This window comes from Strix aluco, chromosome Z (genome assembly GCF_031877795.1).
Source record: "Strix aluco isolate bStrAlu1 chromosome Z, bStrAlu1.hap1, whole genome shotgun sequence".
Classification (NCBI taxonomy): domain Eukaryota; kingdom Metazoa; phylum Chordata; class Aves; order Strigiformes; family Strigidae; genus Strix; species Strix aluco.
In genome coordinates this window covers 24,294,192-24,313,888 of record NC_133971.1, presented here as the reverse complement: position 1 = coordinate 24,313,888, position 19,697 = coordinate 24,294,192, and the positions used below count along the sequence as shown (strand labels likewise).

The 19,697-nt window shown below is 40.5% G+C and overlaps 1 protein-coding gene across 3 annotated transcripts in view; it reads right to left on the bottom strand.

Moving 5' to 3' along the window:
- PLPPR1 (phospholipid phosphatase related 1) overlaps window positions 1-19,697 on the bottom strand; it is a 135,136-nt gene that overhangs the window by 71,122 nt on the left and 44,317 nt on the right. For all 3 annotated transcript variants that reach the window (XM_074813210.1, XM_074813212.1, XM_074813211.1), the window contains exon 2: window positions 1,501-1,609. In XM_074813210.1, coding sequence (XP_074669311.1) covers window positions 1,501-1,563 — 63 coding nt within the window. In that variant the 5' untranslated portion in view covers window positions 1,564-1,609. The remainder of the gene's footprint in view (window positions 1-1,500; window positions 1,610-19,697) is intronic.

Below are 19,697 nucleotides of genomic sequence, written 5' to 3'. Positions count from 1 at the left end.
AAGCTGAACATAATGCCCATGACAAATCCCTGTGAAGTACTGCAAGGCTCAATCACCTTCCCACACTGGTCTCTGCCATAGTTGCAGCTGGGAAGGCCCTATGCCAAGCTTTACTAGTGGTTTTATTATGCTTTTCCTCTGTCCACCTTCCAACCAGTCAGATTCCTCCTGCAAGGAAGGCCCATCCAAGTCAAAAGGAAAACTACTACTTACATTAGATTAAGCATCCAGGGATTATCTGACTGTGTTTTGGGGGCTAAACTGGTAGTACAAAAAGTAGGGAGTGCATATAAGAGAACTGTATCTCCTGGCTGGAGAAGATGCTATGAGGAGGGGACTCCAGGTGAGTTGGGGTTAGAGAGGTCCTGCATACCACTGCATGCTTTTCCGATGCCCCTGGGGAAAGATCAGTGCTCAGGAGCTCTGGAAAGCAACATTTCACAGTGTCCTTTACACCTGCTGCTGCAGCAGACTCAAACCTTTCTAAGATTTCAGTGGACATGGGGTAAGTATTACACAACACCCAGCATCACAAGTAGTCTTTTGACTGTTCTTAGTGCTTCTCTTGTGGAAGAGCACAAGTCACCTCATAATACTCACGCCAAAGAGTGAGTATTACATCCAAGCTACATCAGGCTCTGAAGACGGTCAGTCACAGGCAGTTATCTCCTCTTCACCATTTAAATTTGATGGAAACTTTTACCCTCCTTAGAAACCAGGAGTTGCCCCACTTGCCAGGAAAACCATCCCAGACTTTAAGCACCAGTTGAACATTCATTGATTTGGATACGGATTTTGGGCCAGTCTACCAGTGTTAGTGTAAGTAGAAGAAGCAGCACAAAAAAGCAATTTGTACAGAGTAAAATAATAAGCCAATTAAAAAACCCAAATCTACCCTTAACAAAGATGTGGAGCCATACTCCATGGTAGGAACAACCACTCCTGTAACTTCACTGCTAGTCAGTTCACAGCCCTTGTGCTACCCAGGCTCCTTCATTACACTTAAAGGAGAGGCATGCCTCATCTAAATTTTATGTTCTGCCTGAACTGAAATCAGAGCGGAGTGTTGCTTCCTAAGCCTACGAACCATTAGACTGTGAAATCAGACATTTCCTTAAACAAGGTCTAGTCCTTGTGCAGCAGCAAGATGGATACAGGTCTGAGGAAAAATGGGAAGATGAGCAGTCACATCTGCTGACCTACATCTGCAGCTCCTGCCCAGTCTCTACCAAATACCACAGGACTAGCAGATAAACTGGGTAGAGGCAAGTCTTGAAAACAGAGCATCTACTTGTTCTTGCATGCTTGTACCTAAGATCTGGCTAACTCATGCAGGACTGTTTTCAGGAGGACTTGAAGGCACTGAGTACGAGGATGGATATTCATGTTATCAAGTAAGAAACCATTCTTCCTTACAAACAAAATGGCCAACAAATTACTTAATTCCTTCAGGGCAGAGCTACCTTCTATGTAGGCCTGGCAACTGAATGCTGCACTTACCTCAACAAAGATGAAGCAGGGGATGATGGAGTAACTTCTCTGGGTATTGTTTCCTAAAGCCATTTCTCATCACACTTTTCGGGGAGGCACTGTTCAAAACTTTATTATCCTGAAAAAGAAAAGACAGAGGTGTTTCAGTATGTTTCACATATTTTGCAAACTCCATATTTAACACAATGAGGTTCGTAACATGGAGCACTGACATACTGGACTAGGGATACAGACTAAAAAGAACATCAAGGTCTAACCTATAGTCATACAAAATAACCTAAGAAGGCAGTCCCTTTGCAGCACAAAAGCAAGAGACAGACACAGGTTACAAGATGCATCATCTACAGAGCAAGGACCAATAAGGAGTACAACTATTTTCCTTAATTACAGTCCACTCTCACACAAAGGCTTCTTCCCCAGGATTGTAAAATCACATTTTCAGTGTGTTCTAAATCAAGACATTTTGGCAATTGACTTATGAACTTGTACTTTAAAAGACACACTTAGAGTACAGTAATTGTACACATGACCAAAATGTTTATCTGCATGAAGTGTGACCTGCTCAAGACAACAGCATGCCTCAGGCACAAAAAACCCCTAACAACAAGTACAACAAAAATGCAACAAAGGTCTGGGCCCTTGCTGCAGAGCCTTTCTAGCCTGCTATAAATTCGTACATTAACCCACAAAACCCTATCTACTTAGCATTACTTCAGGGTACTGGCTATTCTAATTAACATAACCTTATAATGCTCTGCACTAAGACACTTAATCTCTCTCTACAGCACAAAAAGTAGGAAAGGAGAGAACAGAAGACTAATGTGGAGAATTTTTACTGAGAGTGCATGTGCTTTTCTGCATGCATGGGGTAACACATCAGGAAGCTGTCTGGTTTAAATGATTTTAGAAAGAGGAATAGGATAGCAGGGAAGGAGGGGCTGCAAGAAGCAGCATGTAGCTCAGAGCTGCCAGGTGCTTGCACAGAGCATGAGGCACAGAAGAGAATAGAAATCCTTTGCTATCAATTTTACCGTGAGCACATAAGCAAGAGCACAGATATAGGTGGGCCCAGCCTCACTTCCAACACTCACTTAAAAGCCCTGCCCTGATCATAAGCATCTCCCCAGGTCAGGGCCAGGGGAGAGGAAGGAGGTGAAGCTCATGTATTTTCCAGAGGATGCTTTGCACAACATCTTTCCCCGGCTCTTTGACCTCACTGGCATCTCAGTGGCGATTCAAGCCTTGGCATATGGAGCCTGTGAGGTTCATGAAGGGGTCAGTGCTTTCTCACCAGCTCTCAGCAGGGTTACTGGAAGAAATACTATTATCAGAGCACCGAGTTCAGCAGAGGTTACACATCTTGATTGAGGAGCTGGATCAGCTGTCAGTGCTTGCCACCTGCACCATGACACAGGCTCTTGTCTTGCCACCTATGAACTACTTAATGTATTTCTTATCTCAGCTCTTCACAATTTGACTCAGAGCTGTAAAATACACAATGTACATGATGGTTTTTGTAATACAGTTCTAGGCACAGCACAGCTATAGTGACTCCAGTGAAGCCAGATCCTGTGTCAGAATGACTTCTGAACTATTAACCATTGAAAAATGCAGTTCCACCTCAAACAAAGTGTTCAGGAAATGTTACCTGTGACATGCTTCAGACACTCCCACCCTACACTGTATACCAGTTCTGAAATACAAATATTCTGGACCTTCAAAATGCCTGTTTTTCCAAACATATTTCAACTTTACTTAGGAGATACAATGGGTTTTATCTCAGAGGTTAGGGTCATTGCTTAGAAAAAAGACAAAGTAATCCACCCCCATTTGGTCTGTGGAAAAAACTTCCAACCATTCATTTTTTAACAACACTTTTCATACCACCAGCTCTTGTGCCATGTGGCTTTCCCTTTAACTTGGCAAACATGTGGTGCCTGGTAGAATAGTAGGTTAAACAGTTAGAGCAGCTTACAGAGCATTATTCCATGAAACTGTTTTTGTATCCTGGAGATATTCTGTCAGCACCTTTTTTGTAAATCCTGTTTTTCAGATGGCTTAATGCAAAGATGTTAATACCTCAGCACCTTCATGAATCCTTTGCCAGATCAAGCTTAGAAATAACCAAGATTTTCCATAACGCTGTCCTCTAACTTGAAGCCGTGCCTTCAGTTCCAACTGCTGGGACTGCTGTGTGCTCCTAATCAAAGCAGAGGGCTGCAAGCCAACCCAAAAATTTAAGAAACGTTCTCAACACGCAACTGAAAGCAACTGCACAGACTAGCAAAGAAGCTGAGGGTTCTTAGTAGTCATATAAAATCACCTAATTTAATGCTAGGGGAGTCCTGATGGCATAAATATGTATCACCATGTCTGTTCTTTTAAGCTTATTGTGCACCACTGGTTTAAAAAACTGCACTGCCTATGGGAAAGCATTTTATGTGTCATCTTCTCTCCTATGTGATGACACATTTGTGTCAGACGTAAGTAGTAAGAGCCCAAATAGTTGCCTGATCAGGTTAGCTAATTCCCAGATTGTGGGAAAACCCTTAGCTAGCCTGTGCTTGTCATAGCAAGTCTTTTCATCATCTCACTTGACAGAAGAGGAGAGGGGAGGAACAGTGTGATCTTGGTGGGAGCACCATCTTTGTCTCTCTCCAGCTGGCAGTGAGTTCTCTAGCAACACAGACAGCAAAACACAGATTATAGCAATCCCTAGATGCTTCAGTCTGCAGAGCAGTCAGAGATAACCCGCTTTTGCCCAAAGAATCAGGGAACCATAATAAGATGTAAAACAAGTGTTTAGTGACAGTCCTGTTTTACGATCCATGAAGATCTCTTTGCATTGAACAAATTTTCATAGTGCAAAGCCTCTGGCTAAAGCAACAGGAAATTACAGCTATAATATTAGCATCTGGTATCGCCTTCTCAATTTTTTTTATCAATTTGACTCAATTGTTAAGGAAGTCATGTTAGCAAAACTATAAGAGGCTTTGTAGATCCCACTAGCTGTGACCTTTAAAGGCCTGGTATGTGAGCACTGCATGAGAGTAGAATTGGTCAAACCTACTCTAACTAATTAGGGACCACTGTAGAGGGAATATTAATAATTTGTAGCTCTGGTATTATCAGGTGCTTCTATTCTTTAAACAATATATTTAATTGTATAATACAACATCTGTGAATTAATTAGCATTAGTTAGTTTTCATCTTGCTCAATTTACCCCACGTGCATTTTCAGAAAGCCCCTGATCTACAGCGTAGGAGGTTATTGTCTGATATCTCCCGGGAGAACAAGTGGAGACATAGAATATACATAAGTGAATTGAAAATTAACTGAAAAGGACAGCAAAGAAAAAAGATTTCAAGCTGAAGAGATTTTCTTGCCGCAGGGATCCATCCAGGGGAAAAAGAAAAATGAGAGTCAAAGAGTGGAGGAAAGAAGAATGTTCTAAAAAAAGGAATTCTCTTACAGGTTACTAACCAGCAGAAGAATTTCTAAAAGCCCCATTCAGGTATGTTTTAAAGCTTTTTATGCAAGCATGTGGCAGACAACAAAAAGGACATATCTAGGACAAACTAGCATTTGCTGAGCCTTCATAGTATAAGCTTCTGCAGCAGACACAGTACAGCTCATCGTTGTTCTGTGTAAGCAGTGCTCAAACCAATTAATTGCTGTTCTGTTCCTCAGGAGACAGTGGTCACCCTTATGTTTTTTAAGCTATGTCCTGCATAGGCGAGAAGAGAAGATGAACATTATGGCTTTATATATTGCTACAGTGGATATCTGGGAACTCGTGGAAAATACTAAAATCAACAATCCAGAAAAGCAAACTGGGACCATTTATCATATTTTTCAAACTATGTTTTGTTTAATCAATACCAATGCATGTTTCTTTTGCTATTAGCTCAGAGACTGCCAACCTGAAATACAGTGACTGCTGCGACTAAGACAGCAGCGTAGCCACTGGCACGCGTGGGACATCACTGCAGAATCCCAAATCTGCTCAAATCAAAGCTGAGGAGGGCAACCACTGATCATTTGGTACCAGCATGTGATGCAAGCACAAAAAAATGGACTGGATTTCCTGTCTCTCTTCACCTATACAATTTCATGATCTTTTCAGCAGCAGCTAACATTGTTTCAAAATAAAATGTAAATGTTACATGAGGAAGCACAAAGTTATTTCTGTAACAATGTAAAAGATACTTAAAATGCAAGCATTTCCCCATTTGTAATTTAGTTTAACCTTGCATTAACAATTTGCAACCTTCTGTTGGCAATTGGCTTCAAATTATAAAGATCTTTATTCTCATTAAAATAAGTATTCTTTAGAATACTTATTCTAAAGTAGAATAGTCAGAAAAATAGTCAGAAAAAATCACTCAGACTTCTCCACCAGTCCATCAAGGATTAATTTGCCCAACTGAAACATGAAATTGCACATGTCAAACCTCCATTCAACTAAGAAAACAAATTCAAACTAATGCCACTGCTGAAGATGATTATCCAAGCTTTTGCAGAGAACTGTATCATTATAACCATTATCTATTACACTAGCCCTTACAGATCTCATTCTAAAGTGGAGTTCTCTACTTCCTGTGGGGGAAACAGAGCCAGAAGTGTTGAAGCAATTTGCCAGATGTCACACAATGATTCAATGTCTAGGCTGAAGAAAGACTTATTATTCTCAGAGTCCTGTCAAGTGGTCCATCCACTTGACTATACAATCTCTACACTTGAAATGTACTTGCTAATTCTTGCCCAAGAACTACGCAGTTCTCATTGTCCATTTAAGTAATACAGGTTTCCCTTAGCCTGCTATTGAAAGCAAACTGGGTTTCCCTACTGAAACCATGACAGAATGCACATCACAACTTTGCAAGAACAACGATCAAACATACACCAAGACGTGACAGCCTCTCTACATAACTTCCCCCCTGGCACGTCCAAAGGCACCTCATTATCCCAGTGCAACCCTCACATGAACATGCATGTAATTTTGAACAGGTTGCAACAGTATAATAGAGGGTTAAAATCTCTTTCCCAAAGCTCTTTTCCACATAAACCTAATCAATGCGTACAAAAGGACCTAAGAAATCAAAGGTAAGATTTTCCTGCAAAAGGCAGTCATGGCTATTTAGTGTTTTCCTGGCTGAAGTACAGACATTTTTAGTATTTTCAAAGTAATAAGAAACACTGAGTGGTGGCATGAATCATTCCAAAACCCAAATTGTGTGAGGAAAAATACAAATGACATTGTAGCATGAAGACCTGTTTGTGATTTGGTTTGTCTGCCTTGCATGGAAACATAACAGACTGTTTCCTTGGTGTTACTGCATAAAAATAGTAAAACTAAGAAAATAGTACCATGTCTGCAACAATTAGAAGGTATCAGACAACTGGCAGTCAGTTTGCTGTCTCAATGAACCAGAACACACTGATTTTGACCTACAAATGAGAAAGTTATTCTTTGGATCAAGTTGCCCTTGATCTATGGAAATGTGTATATACACAATGGAGCTTGGGCAAGAGGGAAGACACTCATTTAGCTCTGGCTTCCCATCATCAAAGAACTCTTTAGCCCATCCACCATAAACTGAGAGGCAACGAGCCACCAACACCACGGCTACCAGACCAGTAACATGGTGTCAGACTGATGACATTGTATGTCCAAACCCTGACTAACATGTGTGAGTCATACTTGATTTTCAGTTGTTAACTGAGAAATTGCTTAGTAGCTGATCACCAGCAAATGTCTGTTCTAAGTTTCAAGACTTAGTCAGTGACTGTCTCCCAGAGCGCTTCTGTATCAGCAGCATGACCACTGAAAAGAGGAGCAGAACAGATAAAGGAGGAGCTCAGCTTACTGGATCTAGATCTCACCACAGAATAAAATTTATTATAAACTTTCTTAACAGCATAAATACCTGGTTTCTATCTAAGCTATGGTCATTCAAAGAAATTGGCCTGTCAGTGAAAGTGCTTCTCACATGTGTCTCCAAGGCTCAATGACAAGAAATTAACTATATATCACTAATGATAGAGAGTAAAAGAACAAAAATCTGTCACCAGGACACAAAATAAACCCACACATGTTCACCATCATAATAAACAATTTTGGAGCATTTCAGTATTAAGCCAAAAAAAAAAACCACTTTCTCTGATGAGAGTTCTGGCCTTTTTTCTGCTAGCAGGGGTCACATTTTAACATTTCTGCACTCATACTAGCGAACCATTTTATGGCAAACAATACCTAAGTAAGATAGTTCACAGCATATCTGAAATTATGATCCTTGGTACAAACCCCACCTTGTTATGAAGAAAGCTACATGAATAGCTCTCTGGATTCCTAAACTACAAATCTCTTAAAAACGTGTTGCTGAATCCCTGATGGCAAAGCAGGGTTTGAGTCACAGAAGATAGTGATGCCAGAGATTTTAAGAATTCTGTTAGGGATGTTTTCCCTTGCTCTTAATTTCATGTAGAGAATTATCCCGTGTCTGAGTGACAAGCAGCAGTATAAAATCTATAGACAGGCAGATTGATAACTGATATGCACCACTTATATCTTCAAGTGAGTTCAAGTGTTATGTCAGCACAGCATAGGCTTCATAACAACTTCTCCCTGCAGGGAGGCAAGTGAAACCCTGATGCCACAGCTGCTAGTGACAAAATTTACATTGATGCTACCTGGCCAGAATTTCACACGTGTTGTCTGAGTAGAATCCAAAAGGTAACTGTAAATAGCAGGTATGTGCATGCTAACATCCAGGAAGCCAAACAAAATGGCCACAAGCCTTATTTTGAACTCTCTCACACCCACAAACCCTTCCTTGTCCTGCAGGTCTGAAAGTGTCATCGTAGTTGACCTGTTTCATTTGGTGAGGCACTGAATTCCTTGCAAAAATGTTCAGTATATCACTTACTCAGCATTGCTTTGAATGATACCCACTAAAATGTGGTGTCACATCAGCAAAAGTGTGAATAAAAAGTTTTACCTACTATAGTTGATAACACTTCTCTCTTTCTTGCAAAAGGATTAGCAGTGCATGATAAATGAAGAAACAATCTGATGACAAGATTCATTAGGAAATTCTTGAAAAAAAACTAACAAGCAGTGTCTGAAAAAAAACCAACCAAACCAGTGAATTTATCTGTGCAATTAAGTAGACTGATCCTCTCCTAACTTTCATTTAACTCAAAAAAGCTAATTGTTCTAGCTCTCATTTCATCCCTTCAAACTTTAAAGTAAATCTAAGTGAAATCGTTATGCATTATTTAGGCAAAAGAAAAAGACTATTTCTGGCCTTTACCCATCCACCTGAACGCACGCCATCTTGATTTAGACTAATTAATTTGCCTTGTGAGCTTTTCAGAACAAATGAAAAAGTCAACTGGTCATTTCTTTTCATTCTAACTGGTTAAAACTCCATGTATCTTTAAGGACATTTATAGCAATAGACTGGCAGGTGTGGTCACAATAAAGTAGCAGTTTATAGACACAAGGGATTCTGAATTCCAGAGATTAGTAATAGGCTTAGTTTAAGGAAAATGTATCAGTCTATAGTTCCAGAAGTAACATATTCAAGATCCAGAACCACAACTGATCGTATTAATTATGGGCTTGAGACGTGGGTACACTGTTTAGCTCTATGGTAATCACCAGTCTTAAAATACTGTAGAGTTCTAATTTCACTGTCTCATTTGCACAACCTACAAATAAAAGAGTCAAGAGCCCTTTTTATTTACAGCTGTCAGTTTTGCAAGGCTCTGGCTGGAAACCAAATATTAAAGTATGACCCCCCTGATATTTGGGATACTATCATGAAGGGCTTGTGACTGACTTTCACCATTTGAAACCAATTCCATTGCATTTGGTGCCTCTCCATGCAAAGCACTGACAGGCACCGATGAAACTCTGGGCAGTTTCAACAGGAAAAAATCAGAGCAGCCTTCTCCTCAGGCTCTTATCACAGCGAACTCGTGGCAAAGGAGGAAGACATTGAAGAGAAGGAAGAAGACAGAAGATAACCTTAAGTTTTGTAACACCAGGTTATGGAATACAGAGAGTAACGATGCAACAGTGCAGAGAGGAAAACTGGATGAGCTACAGAAAAACTGCTATGCGATAGAAGGCAGATGAGGAAAACAGACCACAAGTTTTGCCTGTGACAGGAAACCACAAGACTGAAAATTCTGTCTACCCTAATAAAGGGATATCAATATAATAGATTCTAGAAAACACTTCTCCTCCTCTCCCCTCCCAAATTTCTCAGGGTTTTGCAGAAGATATTTTAATATTAAATAAAACATTATTTTCAAATTATTAAAATTAATTTTAATATAAGAAAAAATTATCCAAAGAAATTTCCCTAATTCAGATGAAAATCTGTACTTTATTCCAGAAAACTGCTAGTGTTGTTTTGGTTTTTTCTTTTCAAAACATCCTCAGTCAACAGTCCTACTGAAATTTATTGCACTACTAGAAAAACAATTGGTTGCTTATGTGTCAGCAAGAATAAAGTAATGGTTCTTTATTTGTAATACAGTTTTACAGCTCAACACAGAAAGAATTTTGCAAATCCCAATATTAAAAACATATTTCAAATATATATACTACATGGTCTTTCTGTACGCCATCCCTGCTGAGCCTAAGTACAAGCAAGCCGCTGATTCATTCATTTGAGTGCAATCACTGAGTAATGACCTTTTTATGTGCAGGAGGAACTGAGCAGTTACAGTCTCACCTTAGCTGGCCAGCAGGGATTTCCTTGATGCCATGAGCAGCTTGCACTGGAACAGATCTAGCACAACCAGTCCCAGCACCAGTCTGCCCCTGCTCCTTCTCAGTTCCCAACAGGGTACAACTAATCCAGCTGACAGAGATGTGAAAGAAAAGTCAATGGGATGCTCTGACTTATAAGAGAACCAAGAAGAAATGAATGGCCCTTTCACACCTCTCCTTGCTGAACAAGCAATGGCATATCCTTCTCCTTTATTTGAAGGAAGAAGCTTGTGCAAGGTGCAAGCTACTCTCAGGCCTCAGATGGAGATCTCCAACAAAATTTCCAGACTCCTCTCCTCCCACTTTCCTGCTACAATAACTTAGGAACCCAACACTTTGGGAGAGTGTTCATACAGGTCATAGTGTAAAGATAAAACAGTGGGAATATTGAGATGAGCACGGGAATGAACAGAGTACAGCTATGTTAGATACGGTGTGAGGAGAGGAAAATGGGGTGAGTAATATGTTTCTATTTATTTCCAATTTTTTTTCAGGGGATGAATGCTGCACTGAAAATTTCAACTCAGAATCATGGTGAGCTGATAGTAGACATTAGGCATGTAATAGGCACAAGCCAGTGAGCTCTACACAGCAAAAAAATGTGTTCATTTTGTCCCCTCAGGGTCAAGCAAGCAAAACTATGTGAGTATTGATTGCAAGCTGTAATATTCCAAAAGTAAACAAGCAACTGCCTCACCACACTGTAGCCTTTGGTGTTGAGATTCAGAGGCACAACCTCTTGCCTCTGATATTCCCGTATTCACACTGGCAGTGGAGCTGCCAGAGATACACAAGGACTGCACGGACTCCCACTTCTGCAAACCTGGCAGCAAGCTCAATCTTATGCGGACTTTTTATCTGTTCACCTGGTTTATAAACATCACCTTCATCTTCATCTCTTGCAAGGACTGAGTACAAAGGATTTCTGGCATACCTGCTCTGTTCCCTCATACAAAACACTATGGTAGAAGCTCTCCTTAACAGCAAAAACAAAACAAACAAACAAACAAAAAGGACGGGGTGAAGAAAAATAGCTCTATTTTTTTGCTTTCCTCTTTTTACCTCTGTGTCCATTATATGCCCAAGGGAAGTAAGTACAACTGCTACAGGCTGAATAATGTAATTTGTCCACTTCTAAGTACAGTATTGTACTACAGCTCATGCACTTTATGTGGGCCTCAGAAACACAATTAGTCCAGATCTATTTATTACCAAAAAAAAAAACAAAAACCCAAAAGAAAAAAAGAAAATTCAGCAAACTAAACCAAAAATAGTTAAAAATCTTTTACAGACTTTGTAATACCTCTTCCTTCTCTGTGGTGTTATGCTCATCACAGACCCCTCCTTGAGTCCTATGGCTGATGGCTTTAGTCTGGGATGGGAGAGGTTTATGGAAAGCTGTCATCATCCTGAGCTTTTCTCCAGTAGGAAGGCATCAATGCTGATGGTGGGACCTTATTCCTCTTTAGTCTTGGATCCAACTGGGCTTATTTTTATACATTTTCTAATATACCTTACACTTTGCTTGCTCTATAGTCTTCTGCAATTCCTTGTTACACTCGTATTTGCTATACGTGGTATACTTTACATATTCTGTCTTTGCTCTCATTGTAACACCTAAAACCAGCTTGACCCACACCACGGCTGCATTCCTTTAGAGATCATTGGTGGGTTGGTTGGCTGTAGCTCTGTTGGCTCTGTTATCACCTTGTGCCCACAGTTTTAAGGCCTCTGCTATTATACCATGTTTGTTCTTCTCCACAATGCATTTTTATCCTAGGTTCAGACAGTTCATTTTACACAGAACAATGACTTGTTAGTTCCACCTATTAGGTTGACAAATACAGAATCACGGAATCACAGAATTGTCTAGGTTGGAAAAGACCTTGAAGACCATTCAGTCCAACCATCAACCCTACATTAACACCTCCCAACTATAGGCACTATATTATACAATCATATAAAAGTAAGCTAAAGCAATAACTGCTTAGATAACAGCTACCACTTTGTTAGACGATTGCTGTTACAGTTAAAAAGACCAGAACAAAAGCTTCAGGCAGGCCAAAACAAGCCCTGACAATGCAGATCTGACAAAACCTTGTCCTCACAGGTTTAGTTCAGAATTGTGTTCTGTTACTAGAAAAGGCAATACAGCATTTGTCTGTCTACAAGGCCACAATCCCATTCCCCAGCTTTTGACAGACTGCAGAACACAGGCTTTCACTTATGAATCCAGCAAGGCTGTTGCAAACCCTTCTATGGAGTTAAGCTCCTGATTAGGGCCAAGTACTGGTCTTCTTGGAGGCCTGTGCTCTTCCCTGTGTGATTTTGTCTCATGACACCTGTAAAGCTTTCAGAGAAGCTCACATGGTCATTGTCCGACCTGTTAAGCATTTGATTTTTAAAGCCAATACGGTCTGCACAAACAACAAAACTGTTATAAATAAAATAGCAACTGTGGCATACAAAGCCAAATTCTGAAATTCCTGTAGCTGAGACTGCAATGTTACTTCTAAGAGTGTGATGTGATTAAAATCACATTCTTTAACAGAGTTTTCATGAGATACACACCAATTATCAGGTAAACTGTATACAGAAAGTTAGGATATAATATTTTGTGGACACATACGCATATGAGTGTATATGTGCATACAAATTCATATACACTCAAATAAAACTGGAGCCTACAAACTGCATGACAGATGATGACTGGAAATAAATGGAACAATTTCATAAGTGGGCTTGGTCAAAATATGATTAAAGAGCATATGATTAATGATTAAACACTAAAAGCTGATATAGGCTTATAAACATGCCCATCCTGCCCTGTGCTGTTTGCTGTCATCCTTCTAAAGAGACCATTTGGAACATCGTGTCTTGAGCTGATGCAAAGCTCTCACCTCTAAAATACTATTACTCTAATTTTCCAAAGTTACCTGATAAGCTCTTTAAAACTAAAAAAATCTTGTACAGCAATTTTGTGTAGAACTACATATCATACACATACACAGTGTTTTGCATAACAGAAGAAACTAGTTTTTACCATCTGTTATTTTTTGCCCATCAGAGGGCCACTGATCTATACACTGCTATTTTAAAATATCCCATATACAATATTAGACAAAGGTGCAGTTACCACATTAACGTTGTAATGCTATACTTATGCAATCTGTTGAAATTCAGTTTATCATGGAAAACAGTTCTATACTTAACTGATCTACAGTTGCTGCTTGTAGTGCTCAAAACGTCACATTTTATAAATGCACAGAATGGCATTTCTCTAAGATATGTATACACACACACACATTTACACACCTTTTTTTGACTACATACTGAAACACTGCATTCATATTTTACTAATCTATTAAGCATGATCACTATTAATAATAGGAAGTATATCTATTCTCACAAAGATAGCATTTTTCTGTTTGGGAGATTGACATGCTTTTAAAATTGATCCATTTTCCTGTTTCCCCTAGTTTGCTCCTATTTTTCTCTTGTCACCTCAGCTATGACAACTGACCTATAAGTATTGCATCATTCTATTCAAATATATGTATATATGACAATACAAACAAAACAAAAACAGTGAAAGCAAAGCTAAGAAATGCCAAGTTAACAATATCCATAGCACTGGAATGGATTACATATTCTTGTATACTATGGAAGACAAAAATGGCAAAGATTGGAGAGAGCGTAAACTCCTTTTTTTCATATTGGCATCACTGGCATTTGCTCTGCTTGATTCTTATTTTAGTGTAGTTGCTTTACCTCTGAAAACACTCAGATATTCTCTGTAAATGTTTCTGCATTTTTTTCCAAAACGTTCTGGAAGGCATGCTAGAGGAGCTATAGAGCCACAAATGCCACACTTCCTACTCCTTGCTTCTCTACATGCAAGGCTCACACCACAATGGAGGCTCCTGCTTTCATTGTGCAGACTCTGCCCTCCCTGCAGCAGCCCATGCTCCCACAAGCCCTTATTTAGGGCATGTTTCAGACTAAACTGGTTTCAGTGTATTGCCCACCACCTGCTCTGTAGGCTGCTTCTCATGGTCAGTGTGATCCTGCAGCTGTAGCTCAGCAATCACAGCACCCTGGCTCCTTCTACTTCTATGTGCACCTCTTCTTTCTTTCTTTGGTCCCAAGTCCTTAGCCCCTCATCCTCTTTCACTATTTACTTCCTTAGAATAGCTGTCCTAACTGCAGGTATCGCAGTCTGCTCCTGATATCCAGTATTTTCTGTTGTATCAATAGACATTACAGTACCCAGCAGCTCCTAGGCACTTTAATTCCTGATCAACTCTTAATTCTACCAGAACTCTAGGCTTTCCCCAGTCTCCACATTTTAACTTTGTGCAAAACCCAGAAATACAAGAGATGGCTCTAGGCTGAGACTGAGAGGTTGGGGGCACCAGGTTTTCTTTCTTTTCTTGTACTGACCTCCACCAAAAGGTCCAGAATGACACATACTGAAGTACTGCCCCACTGCTTCAATTCCCCCCGCGACCTTCATGCTAAGGAAAGGTTCCTGCCACAACCTTCTTCCTCCACGCACATTTCTGACACCATTTTTCACCAAGAGTAGTGGGAAGTCAGTTTGCAAAGGTAGCAGTTTGTACTGCTTCTTTGTCTTTCCTAGCGCTAGGATTTTTCTTTAGCTTACAATCATTTATTTTCCTCCCAAACACTCCTGTTTCTCTTACCAGGGTTCTGCCTCAGAACATGTACTTCACATATTTATAGGCCCCCCCTGAACAACTCCATTCACCACAGCTGTTCTATATGCAGCCTAGTTGATATGCAGATCTCATCCACAGCCATTGTTTAGAATAGCGCTCTCCAAACTTTTGTAATCTTGAACCTGATCACTAAAAAAATTTTAAGCATACACCCCCAATGTATGTAATTTATAAATCATATACATGTACTACTGTACTAACATGTTATGTAAATTACAAAATATACAGAAAAATAGAAAATAAAAAGGATGAGCTAAAGATGAGATAAACAGTGTTCTAAAAATTAATGGTACAAATACATTTTCTTCCACACCTCAATGGACTCTCTTATGCACCCCTTGCGGGGCATGCACCCCACTTTGGAGACCACTGGTTTATAAGACCACAGACAGTCTGACAATCTCTTCTGACCCAAATATGCTTTTGTGTGGCATATACTCTTTCCTCCAACGTAAGTTTTGATATTCCTTTTAAACCTTGCAGAAGTCAATGCACCACCTCAGAATGATTTGTGGCTGCAGGGGATACATCTAACCCAGCTTTTACAGCCACCCACTGAGCAGTTGTAGTGGAAGCTTGCACAGCATTTTCTCATTCAGCCATAGTAGCTGGTATGGGGGTCTGTTTTGGATTTGTGCTGAAAACAGTGTTGATAACACAGGGATGTTTTAGATACTGCTGAGCAGTGCTTGCACAGCCTCCAGGTCTTGTCTGCTCCTCACACCACCCCACCAGCCAGGAGCCTGGGGGTGCTCAAGGAGCTGGGAGGGGACACAGCTGGGTCAGCTGACCCCAAGTGACCAAAGGGATATTCGATACCGTACAACATCATGCTCTGCATATAAAGCTGGGGGAAGAAGGAAGGGGAGACATTTGGAGTGATGGTATTTGTCATCCCAAGTCATTGTTACACATGAAGGAGCCCTGCTTTCCTGGAGATGACTGACCACCTGCCTGCTGATGGGAAGTGGTGAATGAATTCCTTGCATGCAGCTTTTGCTTTACCAATTAAACTGTCTTTAACCCAACCCACAGGTTTTCTCACTTCTACCGTTCTGATTCTCTCCCCCATCCCACCAGGTGGGAGTGAGCAAGCAGCTGGAGTTGCCAGCTGGGATTAAATCACAACACCATGGTAAGGCAAATACTTCTTTAAGAAGCTATTTAGTGCACATTTTAAAGGCCTAATTTTGCAGTCAAGCCTGTTTAAAATTCTGGGGTCAGCTCAGTAGTTTTTACAACAATTTGATATGTCTCTGATTGCACATTACCCTTTCTTCCCTTATTCCTTAACCTTCTCATTTTACAGCAGCAAAGGGTGCTCCAAAATTCAGTTTCAAGATTATCAGTATCTCATTAACAAAAGCACTGGGACATGTGACCCTCTACTCTGAGTGAGGGATTGGGTTGAACTAGGTCAAACCATAGGTCTCTGTATGTACTAACTGCCCTTTCTCTTGTAAAGCAGCCTTTATCGCCTCATTCTCTTCCAGCATTTGCTTCCTCAGAGTAGCTGTTGACAGTCTTTTTGGTACTGCATAGCACTTTTACCTTACTATTTCACTGCAAACCATTCTTAAGTTTTACTCTCTCCCAATTTACATGTTCCATCTCATTTTCTCTCTCTTTTTTGTCCTTCAGTTGGAAGTTCCTCATCCGGCCTCTTCACCACCATTCCCCTGCACATCTAATTCCTTCACAGGACAGTTTTGGTTTTGCTTTTTCTTGCAGTTTTGCAATCTCTTGGTCAGCATCCAGGACAGTCCTGCAAGACTCTGGATTCTGAGTCAGTACACCACTGTATAACCCCCATCCCTAGGTGTGTCATCTTTTCCTATGAAAACCAACAAAGTGAATGTTTAGGGAGCTGCATGAACAAGCTTCCACTTTCACTCTTGAATAGTCATAACAGTAAAAAGATGTAAACCTGTTTTGCCTTTCTCTTATAGGTGTTCCTTGTTTTTCTGTTCTTTATCCAACTTTGTAGAAAAGCTTCCTCAGAGTAAAAATAAAAATAAAATTTGGGACCTAAGTATATTGAGGGAGAGATGCAGGGAAAGACCTCTGTTCACCTGTGACTATAATGAGAACGTTTTAAACCAGTATCAGCTAAGGCTGGGCTTCTGTCTGGCTCCACCTGGCTCAGACTCTCACCTGTTTTTATCAGACTCTGTCAGCTCACACTGCATAGGCTGACACCTACTTAAACCCAAATTTGCTGAGGTTGAGTTCCAACCAGATTAATACAAGGAGGCAAAGACCATCTTTTCCCTCCTCTGTGTTTTTCCTGTGATCCTTTTATCATCCAAGTTGTCCAAAAATCAGTTACTACATTTTAAGTGACATACTTGTCAGGTCCACAGACACACACATAACCTGGTCCTCAGTGATGCCCCAGTATGCCATGAAGGCTCCCAGAATGGCTTGCCTGCTTTCTCCACCAACTTGATGAACTTGTGTCTTCTATATGGGCCAAAGAAATATACCTTACATCAACTCAGGAATTTGTTGTTGCCCTAACTAAAATATTAAATTACTTCAGTCTGTGGGTTGTCACTAGCAGTGGATAGAATGGAGCACATTAGGAGCTGTAGTAGGTCCCATTCACAATTTCTTCACAAGTTTAAACCAGCACTTCATAAATGGAGGCTCAGTCTTTTAGCTGTTAATGTCATGTGTCAATTATCCATTCACAACTCCATCATAATTATGATTATTCAATAGCTGACGGGATCGTAAGAGCTGCAAGTTTCTTCTTGGAGCTTCCAGTGGAGCCATGTGATGTTGTACCATCCCATCTATTAAGCTAGGCATCAGTCACACAACATGGCCACAGCTTAGGTTAAAAGCCACGGTTACGCATCTACGTACCTTTGTATTTGGAGAAAGAAACAACCAACATCTGTTTGATGGCTGGCATTTTGGCCAACAGACCAGGGACTGACTCTGATTCCTCCAAAACAAAAAGCTGCTTTAGCTTGCGTCAACTTCTCCACAGGAAGTGTTGCAAAAGACATCCAAGCTCTGTAGATCAGGCACACAAGGGGCTTGTGAAACACTTTTCCCCAGTTGGTCTCAGCTGCTCATCATTTAAAAGTGGCCAAACACAGACCAAATAATTGCCCTCCACTGCCACTGACAGGTACATCCACAGGGAGATGCTTCTGCTCCTCTTGCAGTTGGATGCATTAATGATCTTTGCAGAGAGCACAGCTGCCATAAAAATGGCCAGGGATGAATTTTCCAAAGCACTGCTGAGCTAATTGTACAGTCACTGATGGCAGGGATAAAACTTCCACAAATAACAGAGTTCAGCAACAGCTAATACTGTATCTCAGTTTAACTAAAAATTCAGCTTTCAGTCTCCAAATACTTGGATCAAGGTTACCAGAGCTACATGTCTCCGTGCATTGTTCAGGTACTAAGCATGGCTGTAATTGAGAATTATTGAAAGGAAGATCATTGGTTAACTATATTTGCAGGGTGTATTCTGAATCAAGTATTGCCTGTCCTCTCACAGCTGCCAAAAACCATAGAAAAGCCAGACTGTGCATTCAGCGAATTCAGCAGAATCGCAGTCACGTGCCCACCACCTTACCCAGACGAATTTACCACTGCTTGGCAATCCACAGCACACTGATCTGGTATTAATGAGTGTGCAACCACTCTCCCAGTGCTGACAAATATGAATTGGACCCAGAGGACCTCTCCTTATATGCAGCAGCTGAACATTTTTACCTGCTCCTACTGACAAAACTGGAATGTCTCCAAACCCCACCTCCCTGCACATCCTGGCACAAAGGAAAAAAATCAGCAGGAAATTGACAGTGAGATGGATGACAGTGGGGAGGAGGAGATCCACTGTAATGAGTCTGGTCCCATGGAGCAAAGCTCACAGTAATAATGATTGGCATAAAAGAGTCCCAAGATCAGCAATACAACAATTATCACAACAGGAGGTATTTGCTCATAAGAGAATGACTGTGACAGCTAAACACAGCCAGCTTCCCCAAACAGTGAGGAACATAAGATAGAGTTTTTCAAGTATTTTGGAAATATAAATTACTTTTCAGCTTTGTTCTCTTGAGAGTTACTTTCAAAAGGATCTTTTCATTTCAGGACCTGTTTGCAAAGAGATATTTGAGCCCCAAGATGCAAACCAACAATGTGTCTCCTCTAACAAAGGAGTGAAAGTACTTAGTGTGCTAGTGATAATGACAAATAGCAGGATGGAATCTAAGAAAGAAGGGTTGTGTGAAGTATCAGATTTAATACATCACATATTTCTAGCACGGAAAACTTTGGAAAGATTTCAGTACACTTGAAACTGCTACCTCCAGCCAATCATACCAAACATACAGCACCGGAGCAATGGCTGCTAACATGCACGAGCATATAGCCTTTTCCCATCTTTTAACTTGAGTGATCAGGCATGTAGTCTGACATCTCCTCAACTCAGTTAAATCAACAGTGGATATACAAATAAATAAACAACTGAAAAGTAACAATGTTCTCATCTCTCTGAGAAAGCTGAAAGGGCTACCAACCCTTTCTGCATACTGTTTTCACCATGGCAGTATCCATATAAATTACAATGCAAAATAAGCCCCATGGCCATTATAAGCCATCTGCAGAATCACTGTCCAAACCTAATACTTGACAGTGCTTTTTCCAG